The sequence below is a fragment of the Ochotona princeps genome, chromosome 19 (assembly GCF_030435755.1).
Source record: "Ochotona princeps isolate mOchPri1 chromosome 19, mOchPri1.hap1, whole genome shotgun sequence".
NCBI classification, from domain to species: Eukaryota; Metazoa; Chordata; class Mammalia; order Lagomorpha; family Ochotonidae; genus Ochotona; species Ochotona princeps.
The window spans coordinates 5,205,790-5,225,305 of NC_080850.1; the positions used below are offsets into that span (position 1 = coordinate 5,205,790).

Below are 19,516 nucleotides of genomic sequence, written 5' to 3' on the forward strand. Positions count from 1 at the left end.
TGTGTTTGAGGGGTTTTGCTTTGGGGAGTTTTTTTAAATGCCAAGCATCACAGCGTCAGGAATCCCCACATGGATTCAATTTGCCCACAGCATCGGCGCACCCGGTCTATCAAGACTCGGGGCAGAGACTTGCACTCGTTTCCAAAATGAGCAACTAGGAAAACGTCCCAGCCTGAGGATATTGAGAGGCAAGCCAGCCAGGAAGGCACTGGGAAGCTTTGTCCCAGCCCAGGCGGGATTCCTGTACCCGCGACGCGAGCCGGGATTCGCCCTTTTTAAGTGCGTTCGGCCATTGCTCTGGCGCCCCTGCACACGCACCTCCGGTCTCGCTCTCTACACACGTACACATACACACACGCACGTTCACACGCGCACGCAAAGGTCCGGCCGCCGCCAGGTCGGCAACTTTGGGGCGCTCCCAGCGGCGCTCGGCTTCCTCCTGGAGTAGTTGCACGCAGGCCCCGCCTCCCGGCTGTGTTGTCAAACGGGCCGGGGTCTCGGATTGGTCCAACCGCCGGGACAACACCTGCTCGACTCCTTCATTCAAGTGACACCAGAGCTTCCAGGGATATTTCAGGCACCATCCTCGCCGTTGCCGGGCACTCGCCGCGCTGCTAACGGCCTGGTCACATGCTCTCCGGAGAGCTACGGGAGGGCGCTGGGTAACCTCCACCCGAGCCGCGGCCGCCTGGAGGAGGGAAAGGCGAGCGAAGAGGAAGAGTGGGAGGAGGAGGAGGAGGGGACGCGGCGGAGGAGGAAGAGGTGGAGGAGGAGGGGCGCACAAAGAATCCAGGTCTCCTGGCGGGAGGTTTGCACCAAGAAACATGTGTGCCGAGAGGCTCGGCCAGTTCGTGACCCTGGCTTTGGTATTGGCCACCTTAGAACCGGCACGGGGGACCGACGCCACCAACCCGCCCGAGGGTCCCCAAGACAGGGGATCCCAGCAGAAAGGCCGCCTATCCCTGCAGAACACAGGTAAACGCGTGCGCCTGGGCGGAGGGGGGACGCCGGCGCGCCCGGGGCGGTTTGCACCGAGCCCCCCGGCGCCCACCTCGGGCCGCGCAAACTCTCGCGGTGGCGCGGGCTGTGCAAAGGGAAGCGCGAGGCGAGATCCGCGCCGGGCTCCGAGCGCCCGGAATCCGCACGTGCTAACCGGGTGATGAAATGGCTGGGGCGGGACTTGTTGGTGTGCTCCCCGGGCGAGGGGAAATGAAGCCGCGCCTGACGTTGCCAGTACTATTCCCCCCCACCCCCTTCCCTATTCCTGGTCCGTAGCCGGGGGGCAAAGCACACTTCATCCAGGCTGGCGGGCGGTAAGCCTAAAACGAGTCCCTGGAGCTGGGCTGCGCCGAGCACACGGAAAACTTCTCCTGGCCGGCCCCGGCAGGACCGCTGCCCCGCTCCCCTCACCTCGCCTCCCTCCAAAAGATGCACCTCAGCCCAGAACTTTGCCAAGGCCACCTTTGCCCCTGGTGGGAGGGGGTTGGTGAAGAACGCTGCTTTCCGAAGGGGAGGCGGAGTGGCGCCAAGCGTTACCTCTGCGGTGCTGCCGCGGTCCCCAGCTCCCAGACAGGTCAGCGAGCGGACACCTGGTGACAGAAGCCCAGTCGTGTGCCGCCGGGGCCGCACCGGCTCACGGTCAAGCTGCAGAGCGGAGCCGGGCGTGCAGAGCACAAGGCTGGCCGTTTTCCCAGCTCTGAGGAGAGAGAGGAAGTCTGCCTCAGGTCGTACGGCTCTGTACCCGCCCCCCACTGCTGCATTTCTGGGGGCCGCGCGAACGCAGCGGCGCCAGCGTGCGTGCGCTCACCGCAGAACTGCCTGTTAGGGACGCCCCCAAGTGAGCGCAGCGCGGTCCTGGGCATCCAGCCCGCGCGCCAGGGCCAGGCGTGGGGTCACTCGGTACCTCCACAGGAGCCCGGTACCTCCACAGGCCGAGCCCGGCAACACCCCAGGCCCACGCCCCGCCCCAACAGCCTTGCCCCCGCCTCCCCTCACGGCTCTCGGAGCTTTCCCTCAGAACTGAGCGCGAGTCTCAGTCGTGGGTGACCGCCGGCGAAATACACGCTCCTTGTCCTCTCACTAAATTTCTACCGAATGCGGATTTTCTGCTCCGACCCCGCCCATCTGCCAAAATATCTGTGTATCTATATCTATCTATCTATATAGATATATACTTTTCTGATGTAGTTTGATGGTTGGTTTAACTCAAGAGAAATTGGAAAGGGAAGAGGGGACAAGGGGGTTCCGCACGCGGCAGCGTGACCGTTCTTTTCTCGCAGTCTGCCCTGCCAGAAGGACTCAACTAGCTACTTGTCCCGCCGCCGAAGAGGGCGCGAGCTCCCGGGCCGCCACGGGGACCCGGGGGATGAGGAGATAGCTCGCCGGGGAGGGCTGCTCCTCGCAGTGCCTGGATCGCTGAGCCTGCTTGGCAAACCGCAGCTTCCCTAGCCTGGTATTTTTAATGCGATGGTTTGGAGGCGCTGCCGCTGAATAGGAATTTTGTTTTGATTTTTAGCTGTTGAATCATAAAGCTGAATTGAAACTGCTTTTTGCACGCTCACATTTGAGGGATCTGGAGGCAAATGGCTTGTGACTTAACAGCAGCAACTTCTAGGGATCCGTGCAGTTAAAGTCTGCGATCTTCACCTCTGACTTTTGATCTGGGGGTTGGTTTACAAAGCTGAAATGGGGTCTGTTCTGAAGCTGGGTCCACAAATAGTTGAATAAAATGGGAAAGAGTTTTTAAAAAGAAAAATATATATTGGTTGTGATGGTTGTAAGCCTTGAGCAAATTTTTACAAATATAGGTATTTTTCAAAAGTTGATTCAGTGATGACATTGTGGTTTTTGTGGTCCTAAAGTAGTCATTACTTTACGTTTACGTATTTTTTTTTTTTTTAATGTAAAGGCAGGGTTACAGAGAGGAGAGATAGAGAGATCTTCCATCCATGGGCTCACTCCCCAGATGGTCGCAATGGCCAGAGATGATCTGAAGCCAGGAGCTTCTTCCAGGTCTCTCATGGGTCCAGGGACCCAAGGACTTGAGTCATCCTCTTCTGCCTTCCCAGGTCCAGAAACACAGCAGTTGGAACTCAAAGCAGCACCCATATAGGATGCCAGCACTTACAAGCAGGGATAAGTGATGATTTTTCTTTTCCATTAACTTTTCCTTCAGTGGTTGCTAACTGTTATTCCAATTGACCTGTCTGCATTTCCCAGCATGGCTCCAAGTTCTGTATTGATTTACGTGTAATTTCCGTTGTAGCCGAGATCCAGCACTGTTTGGTCAACGCTGGTGAGGTGGGCTGTGGCGTGTTTGAATGTTTCGAAAACAACTCTTGTGAGATCCGAGGCTTACATGGGATTTGCATGACTTTTCTGCACAACGCTGGAAAATTTGATGCCCAGGTAAAAACTCTAGAGAATATGAAGAATGTTTGGGGTTTTGTGTGATGTGATTGATATTGAACACATTTCCTGAGCTGTCTGCCAGGATTGTTTTGGCACCAGTATGGGACACGCTGATGGGCATATGTCAGGGTGCCAGGATCTTCCAGCTGCACCTAGGTTCTGATCGCTGGAGCTGCTATTAGATTTCATCTTTCTACACTCCCACACAGGGAGGGCCTACACAGGCAAAATGGCTCAGATACCAAAGTCATAAGAAAGGATGTTCCTTGTATGGAATTCAGTGTGTGTGTGTGTGTGTGTGTGTGTGTGTGTGTGTGTGTGTGTGTGTAAGCCTGACTGTCTGGATACTGCAAGCCTAAGGGAACAGATTCCCGCTCCTGAGTTAAGGTCTCTTGCCTCCCAACCTGAAAAGTTAAAACTCTGAATGAGTCCCACAGGCTCACACTCTTCTTTTACTCCACGGAGCATCGTCAGGGGCTAACCCGCTTCAGCTCTTCTAACATCCTCCAGGTGAAGCTTCCTTACTGCTTGGGGGCTGGTCAGGAAGAGAACAAGTCATCCAGGGATCCAGCGTAGAGAATTTGAATCCATGCTTAGGTGACAGTTGGCACCGGATACGCCTTCTGCATTCTCTTCCCTGGCCTCTATACCCTGTTGAAAAACACCTGCTCTCATAACTCATACACTTTCTCTTCCACCTCAGTGTTCGAGGGGAGGCAGGGACAGCCAATTAGGTGTCATCTGTGCCCATCACCAGTCACCCTCCTCTCCAGCCCAGACAAAGCCTGACCTGTCAGAGCATGCTGCAGGCACTATGAAGGGATGTAGCAGGACCCATGGCCCAAACTACAGAGGATGTGAAATATCAAGAGGCGGGGGCAGGAGAACAGAAACTAGGGCAGGAATTCCTGGAGGCACCCTAATAAAGCATTCCCTCTGGATTAGCTGGAGTTAGGAAACGTAATGGGAAATCCGGAGGAAGGCAGTGCCTCACAAGGCAACTCCGAGGGATATGGGGGAACAACATCCAAGCACGTGGTTGCAGCCTTCATCCGCCTGCCCAAGTCTTCCTCTCCTGGTTCTGCAGTCACAGGCAGCCCTTCCAGGTATATTCCCAGCACACAACTTTATACGTTGGCACACCCTGCCCTGTATCCCGTTTGGCTCCCACACAGGGAAGTTGGAAGAGGAGGGGCCGTGGAGACAGCAATGGAGAATGTGTGGTTCCTAAGCCATCACACTCTTCCTCTACAGGCATGGCAGTTGCTTCTAAGGGGAGAACCAAAAAAAACGTGCTGGCTGCCTTCCCACCTCCAACCTAAACCGGTTTACTTTCCAAACTCAGTGACTTCCGGGCTGGTCTAAAAACAGAGGGGTGACCTCAGGGACACTGGCTGGTCATGGAGGGTCCTGGGGTGCCTGGGGGTATCCCACAATTGCCTCTGGGCCCCGGGAGGTTGATAAGGAAGCTGATGGTCCAAGCTCATTGGCACACCCCCAACAGCTGCCTCCTTGCTAGGATAAGGAGAACTGGAAGCCAGATGTATGCCTGGCTGCCTTCACAGCTCAGAAGCAGCAAGCATGGGGGTAGGGCCTGTCGCTGGGCAGTTCAGACTCCAGATGCTGCCAGGCAGGTGGCCAGGCTGGCCTTTTAGAGCCAGAGATCCCAGCAGTTTAAAGAAGTAGAATGGTTTTCCAAAAGGGACAAGAGCGTTTCTCCTTGAAGCATAATGATGGGTTTGGGGCAGAAGGAGACACAGGTATAGCTCTCGATCATGGTGCCACTAGGAGATGGAAAAAAAGGGACCAAGTGTGAGATTTGGACAGATTGTCACCTTGTGCTGAGGGCCATAATGGAGCTGTGGTCTTGTGTCTGGCCAGATATCCCTTGAGTTCCCAAGAAATCGCCATGCTGCAGCCACCATGGACCACCCCAAAGACAGATGGCCATGGGGCCACTGGAACCCCAGTTCGAGGAGAGCTGGACATGCATTTGGGGGGCGGGGAGGTGGGCAGCAATGTGTTCGCCTGCAGGAGTAGCATCCTTTCTGGCCCACTGCTGGAAGTGTTGTGTTAACTTCTTGGTGCAGTAGGAGCTGTCACCTGGGAGAACATCAGACTAAGAGGCGGCACTGTGGACGCCTCCAAAAAGGGTAAATGTTTAGCACATTAAGCCACTTCTGTTCCCTCTCTGTCCTGTGCTGCCAGGGCAAGTCATTCATCAAGGATGCCCTGAAGTGCAAGGCTCACGCGCTGCGTCACAGGTTCGGCTGCATAAGCCGCAAGTGCCCGGCCATTAAGGAGATGGTGGTCCAGCTACAGCGGGAATGTTACCTCAAACATGATCTGTGCTCAGCCGCCCAGGAGAACATCCGGGTCATCGTGGAGATGATCCACTTCAAGGACCTACTGCTGCATGAGTAAGTCCGGCCCGGCTCCTGCAGAGACAGAGCAGTGGCGTTGGGCTGTGTTCAGTGTGAGGCTTTGCTTCTGCACGCTCTTCTCTGGTGCAAATTGGAGATAGCTGCCATGGGCCACAGGAAGCTACATCAGCCCTAAGGCATCCCCTTTGCTGCTGGCTCTCAGGAAAAGTGAGATTGCAGTCATCACTTTGCAAGTCACAAGCGGAAGCAAGGAGTTTTTTGGTCTTTAGTAAGCATGAAATATGTCAATTCATGAGTACTCACCACTCCAACCCCCGATCCTTAGCCAGGGTTGCAGCGGTTCTCCCCACGGGTGGGGCAGCCATGGCTGTGTCCTGACAACCAGGAACTAAAGACACTTGTTAAACACTCAGTGAGTACTGGGCACTATGCTAAGTACTTTATAGAACTGTCTCACTTGGTCCTTCCCACATCCTTGTGAGCTGAATTCCTTTAGCTCCTCCACTAAACAGAAGAGAAAAGTGAGACTCCTTGGGGTCAAGATGACATAGTGAGGGAGACATGCAGCTGGGATTGAGCTTAGCAAGCTTCCGAGCCCAGCACTCTTAACAGCCGGAAGTGGAGAGCGAGCGCTTTTCTGCCCACCCCCACACCCACTTCCCTCCCCTCAGACAGTGCAAGTCATCCTCTCAAACACATGAATACTGTTGAAAACACAGAACAAGCATCCAAGATTGTCCCTGATGTGCTTAAATACATCCATGCTACAGCAAGGAAGTGGGAACTGACTGACTCAAGAACTTCAAGTTCATTGACAGACACAAGACAGCTCACTTCTTTCAAGTATCCCAGCCACAGGACCCGAAAAGTGGCGAAGTGGTAAACCCATCAACCAGACCTGGGGAGGCAACAGCGGCCCCTTTTTTTAGAGCTGCAGATCAGAAAGCGAGCCAGCAGCTAGGCTATCCAATCTAAATAGCTGGCACCGAGGCAGGCACCGTGGGTCCTTCCACCAGGCCTCATCGGGCCACATGTATGCAGTTGTATTAACTCTGGCACCTGAGCAAGCCACTCCTGACCCCACCACCACCACCAGAGGTTGTCACTTTACACTGGGTAGAAGAGCCAGATAACTTACAGAAACCCCACTACCCTGGTTGGATGATGGGAGCAAAACAAGATTGTCTTTTTCTTGAGTTGTGCCAATGCTTTATGCAATATTTATACTTTTACAAACACCAGCTAAGGAACAATGACAACAACCATAGTAGCAGCAGCTGGTTTTCATATGCCAGGTGCTTGGCCAGGTTCTTACAGGAATCATCTCATTCACCTTTCCCAGTGACACCAAGAGATGGAAGTGACTCTTGCCACTTAACAGAGTGCAGCTGAGATGTTACAATTCTTACTTTTCAGTTTGGGACCCCGGTGATACAAGGGAGCTTCAGAAAACTTTGTGGAAAATTCAGTAAGACTACACAGGGATTCCAAAAATATGCAATATTATCTTTTCATTCATTCCATTTCCTCATGAGCTTTTTTTTTTTTTTCAAAGTACTCTTTACATATGACCAAAATCGGTTGGCAGCAACCTCTCTGCTGTTGGCCTTTCTTGCCCCAGCCTGACCTACCAAAGGCTCCTGGGTCCCGACATGTGCCGTCAGACGGAGAGCCCTGACAAGCGCCTCTCCTCCAAAGCGCCCACGGCTGAGCAATGCACACAAGCTCCTGTACCCTCTACCCACAGTGAGCCCTTTACAGACAGTGCACTGGCCTCCTACGGGAGTGACAGGGCACTGGCTTATCACGTAGTGTGTCTGATACACACCCCTGGAGCTCAAGGGCGCTTTTGTCGTTTTGTTGGAGAGTGGAAGTCTTTGGAAAAACTGAAAGTTTTGACAAGCTCCAGCCCCCTCCGGCATCTAAAGATGGCGAAGCACTGTGGTGTTTTTGTTTGTTTTTGTTTTTTGTTTGTCTTAAGATTTATCTATTTTCATTGGAAAAACAGATTTACAGAGAGACAGGGAGAAAATTCTTTCACCTGCTGGTTCACTCCCCAAGTGTTCGCAAGGGCCAGAGCTGAGTCAATCTGAAGCCAGGAGCCAGGAGCTTCTTCTAGGTCTCCCACACATGTACAAAATCCCAAGGCTTTGGGCCGTCCTCTCTTGCTTTCCCAGGCCACAGGTAGGGAACCAAATGGGAAATGGAGCAGCTAGGAAATGAACAGATGCCCATATAAGATCCCGGCACGTGCAAGGTCAGGATTTAGTCAATGAGCCATCGCACCGGGCCCAGCACTAAGGCATTGTAGGGTCTTCTACCTGGAACTTGCAAGGGCTGCCCAGCCCTGCCTGCTCCAGAAATGCGATGTCAGATCCCTTTTAAGAATGCTGCATGTGGTCCTCTGGCTGCAGGGGCATTTTGGATAACTCTAGCTCCACAGCAGTGTAACCTGACCTGTTACCTTCTGATGTCACCACCATGCAGGACAGCAACTTGCTCCTCAAGCTGAATTGCCCAAGCTTTCTGGTGGTATACTCTCCCGCCCATCTCAGTGGAAGGAAGGGCTCTGTTGGCCTTTTGACAATCTGTGGTGTTAGTCGCAAAGAAAGGGAGAAGTGAATTTGCTGTGCACTCTAGGCAGGGGGCAAGTCTAGTCACCCCACAAGCCACAACAGCCCCATTTCTCAACCCAGCTCTACCCACCCCAAAAGCATGCTTGTTCAGTTAAAGCATCTCCTCCCAAGCTCCCCGACTTCCCCCTCTTCCACATTCTCCTCGCCCCCGCCAGGGCTCCCTGCACCCCTCCCTTCCTGCCTGATCTTCTGCCTCCCCCTAGCTGCCGCCAGCCTGCCCTGGCCTCCAAACTGCCTTGTCCGGCTGCTGGCAGTCGCCAGTGGTTTGAAGCCTCTAGGCACGTCCCCCTCCAAGGTTGGTTTTTTTCTGTTTTTTTTTTTCCAAATCCTTTAGCTTTACTGCTGACACCCAGCTGAGCAGGCTGAGCCTGCAGCCCGAGAAGGCACCATGCCAGCTCCAAGCACGGTTTAGATTAGCGTGGCTCAGCGCACACACACTGCCTCCACCCCCACCCAGTTCACAGCCTCCTGCTTAGGAGACAGCTGAGGGCAGAGGGCAGCATGAGCTAGCCCAGCCCTTCCAGCATTTGCATGCACCTTGGAGGATTCAGGAGCTAAGCTGGTAGACAGCACACCCTGGACAAGGACCCCGAAAGAGCCTTCCTGACACTTACAAGGAGCCTTGAGAAAATCAGCAAGATTGCTCCTCTGCCTCTCCCATGGATCTGCTTGTCCCAGGCTGGCAACTACAGGGAGGCCCCGACATCCTGCTGCTGTTTCAGCACTGAATTGGAGCTCCCTGCAGCAGTTGCTAACTTCCAAAACATGAAAGAAAGCGACAGGCGTCAGAACATTTCCCTGGGATGGCCTTGTGCCTGGGAGAGCAGCGACTTGGTCAGCAGCCTGCCTTAGGCAAGAGTCAGTAGTCAGCCCATCAGAGAAACTCCAAAGGCAGCTGGTGGGCCTCAGACAGCAGCCTGTTCTCCGTCAGCCAATGTATTCCTCCTCTCTACCCAGACCAAGAAGTTCTTAGAAGTCACCTTCGTGCGTCCATCCAGGAAGCAAGGGGACTTGGGATGGAACAACGACCTGATGATAACTACCTAGCAGCCCACAGACAGAAGCTGATCCAGGCTATGACCCAACAGCCCGAGTGGGCCGGATTCAGGGAGGACCACAGTGGCCCTGTTATCACCAAGGATCTCACATTTCTAGCTGAGGGCTGCTGAAGAGTGCGGGTTGTACACACCCGACACATCCCACACCTCGCTGGGGGAGGCTAAAAGACCACAGGAGGCGGTGGCTGGGGCTGCCACATACCAGGTGTGGACAAAATGCACGCTCCCTACCTTCCACTCACACAGCATCTACACACACCCTGCAAAAAATCAATGTGATTACATGGTCACATCTGCTGACCCAGGGAATAAAGTGACCTGGAAAGGGCCAATCCAGAAGGAGAGACTTCTGCCTGGCCCTGTTGTCCATCTACGCCCCATCCCCTCTCAATGGCAGAGGCAGGTACAGCCTGTGGCTTCCAGAAACCCCTTCTTCATCATGAGCTTCAGCCAAAAGCAGACACAGACGTGGAAAGTGTAGCCTGTTCAGGTCTCGCCCAATTCTCACTGCATCTCTTGCCTCTCACTCTAGGCCCTATGTGGACCTGGTGAACCTGCTGCTGACCTGCGGGGAGGAGGTGAAGGAAGCGGTCACCCACAGCGTCCAGGCTCAGTGTGAGCAGAACTGGGGGAGCCTGTGCTCCATTCTGAGCTTCTGCACCTCTGCCATCCAGAGGCCCCCCACGGCACCGCCCCAGCAACTGCCCCAAGCAGACAGGACCAAGCTCCCTCGGGCACACTCTAGGGAAGCCGGGCCCCACCTCGTCGAGCCCAGCAGCAGTAAGGAGACCAGCAGGGGAGCCAAGGGCGAGCGAGGGAGCAGGAACCACGCAAACGCCCACGCCCAGAGCCAAGGCAGCAGCCTCGGGACCCAGGAACCTTCTGGAAGCAGTGAGTGGGAAGATGAACAGTCTGAGTATTCCGACATCCGGAGGTGAAATGACATAGTGGCGAGCCATGAGCTTTTTCTTTTTTTCTTTTTCTTTTTCTTTCTCTCTTTTTTTTTCCTCCATGCCGTCCATTATCTACTCTATGGACATTCCAGAACATTTACCATTCAAGAAAGGGGGATGCCACATGCAGAATTTTTGTGAGGGATTGAGAACTTCGTGCAGGTGTACGCTGATGGGATGAACAGATGAGGCAAAGAGGTGGCGGTGATACCGGGCCCCCGGGCACTGTGCACACTCAAGAGGGTGCAAGTACCCTCCCCCATATCCCATTCTCCCCCTCTTCTGTCTTCTTTCCTTCCGCAGAGCACTCCGTGGTGGGGCAGGTGAGGTGGGACTGGGCAAGGGGCTGGGTGGGGGGCACACCAGGTGCTGCCCTCGTGCAGGGCAGGAGCGCAGCAGGATGTCCCTGGTGATGTGGGGGAAGGGCAGAGAGGAGGCAGGAGCCAAGGGCGTTGCCTGGTGCCAAACAGAAAGCCAGTTCCTCGCGGGGAGCTGCCAGGGAGGGGTGGGGGGTGTTGGGTCATTTCTGAGCCATTGTTCTGTCTGCGGGAGAAGGAGGACACACTGTCGAGGGAATGGCCCCTGTGTGTTCATATTTTAACCACTGCTTCACATCCCGATTTCACCTTTTTTTTTTTTTTAATAATTTATCCGGTGACGTCCACACGGTCGTCTCAATAAATGGCTTTCAGACACAGCCACTCGGTCTTTCAAAAGCAGCCCAAAGGGGGAGCAAATTCAACAAGCCATCCTTTAAGGCTCCTCGAGTGCTGTTTCCAAAGGGATGCAACATGAGGGTGGCCACACCTGTCGCTGCCCCCGCCCCCAGGACACACGTTAGGAGGCGCCCATTGGACCCATACTCTCTTGGGATTTTGCTTTCTGGTCCCACCGCCAACCCTCAGCCAAGATCCTTCAAGAATACTGCAGCAGCAGCTCCGAGAGGCCAAATCGGAAGCCTGGCTTTTCCCAAGGAGAGGAGAAAATGAGAAAGACTCCTCGGTAACTTCCAGCAAAGCCTGCTGACCTTTCGCATGAATGGAGGAGCCTGTCAAAAACCTCCAAGGGACAGGATTTTTCCAGCTCCTCGTGTCTTTGAAATTTAGCAATGAGGAGTCCACATGGGAGAGAAAGACAGGCCAAGACTAAAACAAAAAAAATGCAAGGAGGGGGAAGAGGATTCTCATAGAAGGCCCAGCCCTGTGGGGTTCTTGCAGTTCGTTTTGTTTTGTTTGTGGGTTTTTGTTTTTTGTCATTGTTCTTGCAGTTTTTAAATAAAACATCCCGGAGCTCAGCCTTTGCTCCTCCAAAGCTGTCAAATGAAAGCTTATCTTTTCTTGCTGCGGTGTAGAAATAGGAGTCCGTATTGTCAGGAGGGAGAGAGGCAGGCCAGGTTCATGGGGAGCAAGTGGTCTGCACACTTCCCCCATCAAGAGCCAGATGGTGAATGCAGTCCTTTCAGTTTAACGGGCCGTGCCATTTCTGCCACTGTTGCTCGAGCACAAAAGCAGCCACAGACACGGAAACCCGAAAGCCTTGGCCCCGGGCCAGTCCAATTTTATTGAACAGGCACCCAGCTGGATTTGGCTCTGAGGCCACGGTTTGCTAATCCTTATTCTAGCGACTGGGCCAAGAAGAATGCATCCACCGTTATCTATCCACTTAGTGAGGCCGGAGATGAAGATGCCGCCTTTTAGCTACTCTCCCGCAATTCGTTCCAGAGAGTAATTCCACCCAAAAACACAACCAGCAATTATGGGCCCAAAGCCCAATCCCATGCCGGAAATACACACCATCGGGTGCGGGTGAGCCGTCGGTGTGCCCAAGGAAGTAGGCAGAAAGATCTGTGGCTTGCAAGTGGGCTTATGAGCTCCAGCTCTGCTCTCATGGACCAGAAGACGAGCAAGCCAGCTTCTGCCACGGGGACAGCATGTCAACTGTGGCTGTCTCATGCTGGGTGGGCTATCCTGACACACCACAACTCTTCCGTGACTCTAAGCTCAGACAGTGACCTCGTGCGTGGCTGTCCCAGCTCCTGGCCGAGATGTGCGAAAGGCATCGCTGTGTATTTTCCTCTGTGGCCCGCGTCATCCGTGTCCACCTAAAAATGTTCTCACCTGTTGCTTCTGTTATAACTCTGTGTCATTTGTATTCATGATCTCAACGCTCCCTCCCCAAAAGCATAAAATGGCCTACTCTGTACACCTAACCCACTGGCTGATGTGTTCTGTTCTGTTCACACTGTGTGTGGGATGGGTCCCCCCACCTACTATCCCCCCCCCTTTTTCCTTTTAAACAGGCTTCCAAGAGTGTTCCCTGCCCAGGTTCCCCTGCTCACCCCTGAGGAGAGAGAGGATGCCTGTGAGTGTGGATCGGGGCACTTGCCACCATCTGAAATGTAAGCAAAGGTATTCATTAAAAATAGTTCCCCTGCTTGGCTGAGACCTCCGTACACATTTACGCCTGGGCCTTCCTTTGAGGAAGGGTGTGTGTCTCCAGATAAAGCTCTGATGTTTATTTTGAGCTTTGCATCTAACAGGATGATCTGAACACCTCCCCCTTTGTATCAATAAATAGCCCCGTGCTTCTCCGACCACAGGGGCCAGGACAGAGGGACTGCTGACATCCGAGACTAAACCAACAGAAAACACCCGCGCAGGCAGGCAGATCCTTCACACGCAGCAGACAAAGGGAAAACATTTTAGCCAGAACCTGGTCAAAAGCATTGCTGACCGGTCAGGGACAACAATGCCTCCAGTGGCCGTTTCCTTAGGAAGGGCAGCCCCGTCTGGTCCCCAGAGCCTGCCCCACGTGGGCTTTGCCGGCTAGCTCTGTCTGTTTGTGCCGTGTCTTTGGGAAGCAGGAGTTGTACCAGGCCATGGTGTTTTTTTTTTTCTTCCAGCACTAATGGAGGTGTTAAGTAAATGGCTTGCAGTGACGCAGTGTCGTCTTTGGCCAAGAGAGGGCGTTTCATATCCGTGGGAACTGCCGCCCTATATGGGCTGTTTGCTTCTGGCTGCGGGGCGGGTGGGGGTGTGAAGAGAAGCAAAAGAACCACCCCTGGCCTTTTCCTTCAGCAGGGTGCTTTGTCCAAGTGTCCAAGTCTGAATGGCCCAAGAAAGAGAATCACCTGCCTCCAGCATGTGCCCCTACTGGGGCATCTCCCCCGGTGGCCTGGCCATCATGTCTTTCAGGCTGAGCCCGCACCAACTATGCAGCCCCTAGGCTGGCATAAGGCTGGGAGGTCACAGCCCCTTCACCAACCCTTTGTCACCACACAACAGACCTGGGCTGTCTGGTTTCACCAGCCTCGGGGTGGGTATTCTATCAGTTGATCACAGGCATCGTCCCGTCCCCATTTTATAGGCAAACAAATTGAGATGTAGGCATACACCAAATCGTATAGCTTACTGAGTGGGGGATCTGAGCTCAAGGCCAGATGAGGGACTGCTAAGCCCACACTCAGGTCTGTAGTCTCCATCTTTGTTTTGTTGTTGCTTGTTTTCATTTGTGCCAATCAGCACAGTCCCATGTGTACTGACGGCATCGAGCAGCCCGTGAGTCCCCCTTTGGAGCAGAAGGGAAATAAAGCCGTCACCTCTCCTCTCTGCAAAGAACCCAGTTCTGTCCCAGAGGGAAGAGAGAGCAGAACTGTGTCAAGTTCCAGCACCTTCCCCATCATCGGAAAAGCCAAGTCCATCCAAGCTGGTTGCTGCGGTCATCCTCCTCGTGACTTTCAGACCCGTGAGGATCCATGAAGCGGCTCCCTGCTTTGCCCGCTGCTGTACAGGTCTTGTTTCGGGACCCCATTTTACAGACCATGAGACTGAGACTCAAAGCCATCCTAACACACCGAGCCAGTGGCAGGTGCTGGAGCCTGCAGGCTCCCGCTGCTCACCCCAGTCACCTTCTCACCCTGGATGGGAAACACCCGGAGAGAATTCAGACACAGCTGCATCCACACACACCCCTGCCCTCCCAGAATTGCTCCAATCCAACCACTGAAAAATGTGTAGGCTGCAGGAGGAAGACAGACGGCGCTTCCAAACAGGCTGATGTTTTAATGAAGTTGCAAGTCAACCAGCGAGACCCAAAAATCAGCAACAGAAATTTAATTTGTTCTAAAGTCAACAACAACAACAAAATAGGAAAGCCCCCTGCTGAGGAGGGGATGGGCCTTGCCCAGAGGTCAAATTTTATGTTATTTTTTGTGGGCAGAGAAGAAATGAGCAATAGAAATAAGCCTTAGGCTAAGGGTCACATAATGCTGCTGACATAAGCAGTTGAGTTTTTTTAATTACCCCCCAAAAAAATAAAAAAAATAAAAAGAAGAAGAAGAAAGAAATTGTTCCTTAAAGGGAACAGGAACACAAGTCACCAAGCCAACCTAGGAATGTGCGTGAAATGGACACCTCCACCATGAGCCTAAACCTGGCCGCACCTGTGGGTCGGCAGCCACCAGGTGAACCACAGGGCCATCTGGGCAAGATAAGCCCTGGGTGAAACAAGGAAAGCCTGGCTCGCTCCACCTGCAGGGAATTCTGGGGCAGGACCATTGTTACTCAGCCGGTTCCATGTTCTATCAGCTGGTTTCCAGGACACGATGTGGTTCTGAAGGGGAAGTGCCAGTGGGGAAGGGGCGGCCATGTGCACTCTGAGTTGGGAATGAGGCCTGCGGGCTCCACAGAGAAGACTTTGTCCCGGAAGAGTCATCAGTCCCTAGGATCCCATCCCAGTAGTCGATTGTCTACAATCAAACTACCCTGAACACAGAATCCAGGAAACAACTAACTCTTGTGCTCCTAATTGTATGGGTCCAAAATTTGGAAGGGCTCAGCTGGACTATTTCCATAGTGTTGTCTGGATTCACTTCCCAGATGGCTTCCTGAGGATGGCACTTTGGTGTCTCTCTCTCTCTCTTCTGTCTCTCCCTGTCTCCTCTCACAGCCCATCCCACCACTACATAGCACCTTCTGCCCCCCAGTACCTATCAGAACATGGCTATCTCAGGGTGGTCTTTCTTCTTCGAACGTGACTGGCTCCCTATGCTTTCACAGAATACTCTGCAACTCTGCTCACTGGATCTGAATCAACTCTGGGAGGGCAGAGATGGCATCATTTCTTCCTACACAGTTACAGGGATCCCTGCTATTCTGCAATGGAACAAATGAAACCTCTTGTCTAAAAGGGTCCTGAAGTAAGAAATAGGATAAACTTAAATTCACTCTAACGTCCAAGCACTTACAACTACCCCCTGGATATCCACACAGACACGAAAATCCACAAATTGTTCAAATCCTTATACCAGAAGCACGGAGCTTGCACTTAGTCTCCTGTATATTCCTCCCTACGGTACTTCTGACACCTGACACAATGTCAGGGCCGTGGAGATGCAAAGGGCAAAAGTCTACACACGTTCACTGGAGATGCAGATTTTTTCCCAATTTTTTGAAGTACCCCAAACATTTTTCATTCATAGTCGGTTTAACCCTAAATAGGAAGGAGCAACTTTTCAACCTTGTGTCCACATAAGACACAGAGGGTGTCAACACGAGAAATCACAGTGAGCTCTGAGGTGCTAGAGAGGGAGGAGACAGCAGGGGCTCCCTAGCTGATCACACACCGCATCACAACGGGTAGACAGCTTTAGGGAAAAGGCAGACAGATAAATAACAGCTGGAAAAACTAGTTCCACTGAGGGGCAGGTGCAGTGGCCCAACAGGCTAATCCTATACCTTAAAGCGCTTGCATCCCATATGTGCACTGGTTCATGTCCCGGCTGCTCCACTTCCCATCCAGCTCCCTGCTTGAGGCCTGGAGAAGCAATACAAGATAGTCCAAAATCTTGGGGCCCTGCACCTGCATGGGAGACCCAGAAGAAGGTCCTGGCTCCTGGCTTTGGATCAGCTCAGCTCTGGCCATTGTGGCCATTTGGGGAGTGAACCAGCAGATGGAAGATCTTTCTCTTTGTCTCTCCTTTGCTCTGTGAATCTGCCTTTCTAATATAAGTAAATATTTTTTTACATCAATCCCACAGGACCCTGGGACCACTGAAGTCAAGTATTCTGCTTAAGCCTATCTCCTAGTAGTCAACTGCCAGCTTACCCTGCGTCCCTACAGTGGTGAGAGTCCGAGCTAAGAGTACCTCTAAAGTTCATGGGAAAAGAAATGTAAAGACTTCTGTGTGAAGTTTTATTTCTGTGCAAAAGCTTTTGAATTCCCTGCACACAGAGGTCTCCACAAAACTTGTAGAAAAATGTGTGATGAAAAAATCTATACCTGGAATTTCAGAAAGTTTTATTTTTTTTATTGTAGATGGAGAGAACTTCCATCTTGTTAATTAAAGATTTATTCATTTTTATTGGGAAATCAGATATACAGAGAGGAGGAGAGACAGAGAGGGAAGATCTGCTATCCTCTGCTATCTTCCCAAGCAGCCCCAACAGCCGGAGCTGAGCCGATCCAAAGAGGAGTCAGAAGCTTCCTCCAGGTCTCCTACATGGGTACAGAGTCCCAAGGCTTTGGGCCGTCCTCAACAAGCAGGGAGCTGGATGGGAAATGGGGCTGCCAGGACATGAATCGGCGCCCATATGGGATCCCAGAGCATGCAAGGCAAGGACTTCAGCTGCTAAGCTACCACATTAGGCCCTTCAAAAAATTTTCTTGTTCCAAAATAAATACTGCTTGCCATTCCATACTTTTCACGAACATGTTGAATAAACTTCCTACACAGGAAATGCTTTGAGGACACCATCAAGTTTCATGTAGATGATGATTGTTGCCCCTTCTGAAAGGCAGCGGCTTTAAAGCCAAGGGCACGGACTGAGCTGGCCTGTCATCCCGTCCTTTCTGTTCCGTTCCATACATCACTCGACAGATACAAAATCTCCAAGGGACAGCGCAGAGGTGGCCAGCGCCACATGCTGGGACTTGAACTCAAGTAGACTTGAAGGGTTCACTGCGAGGGAAGTTGGTGGGGGCATGAGGACACCCTCAGTCATCTGTAGGGTGGGCAAGAGACCCACCGTGGGGCACCCAAGGCACTTCCTGCTGAGCTAGCTGTGTACACCTCCAGGCAGAGAACCCACCCAAGGGCAGCAAAGGGCAAGCAGGGACCGCCCAAGACCAGAGAGGAGAGAGACTCAAGGCCGGCGCCCTCTACACTGTGCAGCAAGGTTCCTAGGCCATTTGGAAAAGATCTGGCTTGGAGGAACTGAGGTTCTGGGACAGTGATCCTTCCAGCTCCTGGGAATGTCAAGAAGAGGAAGAGGAAAATGACTCAGCTTACATGAAGGAAAATGTATTTCTGGAAGGAAGAAGGAAAAGAAGAGAGGATAATGAGGGCAGAACAAAGCGCAGAGGGTACGGGCAGGGCCAAATGCCTTCTCAGAGTAGGTAGGTGGATCGGCAAAGAAAGAACAAGTCTCCTTAAACCAGGGAAATCAAGGCTGTCTTCTCAGGCCCCAAGGCAAGTCAGGCTCACGTCCACCCAGCCTGCAAGGATGAGGAGGGTCCCCTGTGCCCTTCCAATCCCCAGATGCATCGGGAGGCAGGATAATAGAAACCCAACACCACTTCTGCCCCTTTCAACAGCCCAGGTCAGATGACCCTCGAGGCAGAAAAAAAGTGTCATCCAGTCAAGAGAAGCATGATAACCAAGAGATCTGAAAACACAGTGGGGCCACCACTAGCTCGGCTCTGCGGCTCCCCCATATCAGGCCACCTGTGCCCTAAGGCGACCGAGAACAGTGGGGAGACTAGAGTGGCTCAGAACACCATGACTCATGCCAAAGAAGGGATACCTGGGCTGGGGGTACATACATTGCTCCTGCCCCAACCATCCCCAGGATGCAACCCCCATATTCAAACTCCCCAGTGACTCCCTACATCCCAACAGGAAACAGTAAGTGGGCAGAGAGTGCTGGGCCCTCCAGACCCCAGCCCATGCCAGCATCTCCAGGGAGGGCAGCCTCACCCATGTCTCCTTCCAAATGACCTCCGGCACCCAGCCTGGCCTCTACTGGTCTCCCAACCCTCTCTTAAAATGTATCACATGCATCCAAGCCACTCACAGCTGTTTCATTTCTTAAATAGACATAAAACTGGAGCACTTCCAACAGCGGATGGGGAAAGATAGGAACTAGAGGATCTGTGTGGGAGACTGAACACACCAGCAAAGAGAGTTCCGGAATGAGAAGACAGAGGAGATGGCAGGGAGAAAAGGAATGTCATAAAGAACTGAAACACAATGGTTCCCAGGTTAAAAGGCCACAGTGGCAGCTGACCATTTGGCACAGCAGTAAGGGCAGCACTTGGGACAACTGTGTACCATACAGGAGCAACCAAGCTCAAGCCCAACTTCCTGCTGGTGTCTGTCGGGCGTCAGGAGATGGCTCAAGCACTCAAGTCTCTGCCACCCATGCAAGGACCCCAGACTGAGGTGCCAGCTCGTGGCTTGATCCTGGCCCAGCCCAGCTTGTTAAAGGCATCTGGGGACTGATCCAAGAGGTTAAAGATGTCCCTCTCTGTATCTCCTAGTCTGTCAGCTTTTCAAATACATGTTGAAGGTATTTGTTTAGAGGCTAAAGGAAGGGCCAGTGTCATTGTGCAGCAATCTAAGCCTCAGCCTGTGGGGCCAGCATCTTATATGGGCACAGGTTTGAGTCCCGGTTGCTCCCCGTCCAGTCCTGCTAATAGGAAGGTAGCAGAAGAGGACCCAAGAACCTGAACCTGCACCACACAGAATACCCAGAAGAAGTTCCTGGATCCTGGCTTCAGGCTGGCCCAGCTCAAGTCATTGCGTTCATTTGGGGAGTGAGCCAGTGGATGGAAGATATCTCTCTTTCTCTCCTGTCTCTTCTTTTCTCTTTGTAACTCTGCGTTTCAAATAATAATAATAATTAAGTTTTCAGCAACAACAAAAAGGCTACAGTGGACTCAAGATAGTCGATGAAAAAATCTGAGACACAATCTCATGAAATTTTGAAATTCCTACAAGCAAAGAAAGAAAGCCCAAAAGCTTCCAAAGAGAAAGAATCAAGGATCAATATATTTTCAGATTCCTCAGCAGCAAT

At 52.6% G+C, this 19,516-nt stretch overlaps 1 protein-coding gene across 1 annotated transcript; it reads left to right on the top strand.

Moving 5' to 3' along the window:
* Positions 1–372: 372 nt before the first annotated feature.
* STC2 (stanniocalcin 2) lies at positions 373–10,789 on the top strand. Its single transcript, XM_004587414.4, has 4 exons — positions 373–975; positions 3,266–3,408; positions 5,620–5,831; positions 10,022–10,789. The coding sequence occupies exons 1-4, from the start codon at positions 825–827 to the stop codon at positions 10,425–10,427; spliced, it is 912 nt and encodes a 303-aa protein (XP_004587471.2). The 5' UTR covers positions 373–824; the 3' UTR covers positions 10,428–10,789.
* Positions 10,790–19,516: the final 8,727 nt, after the last annotated feature.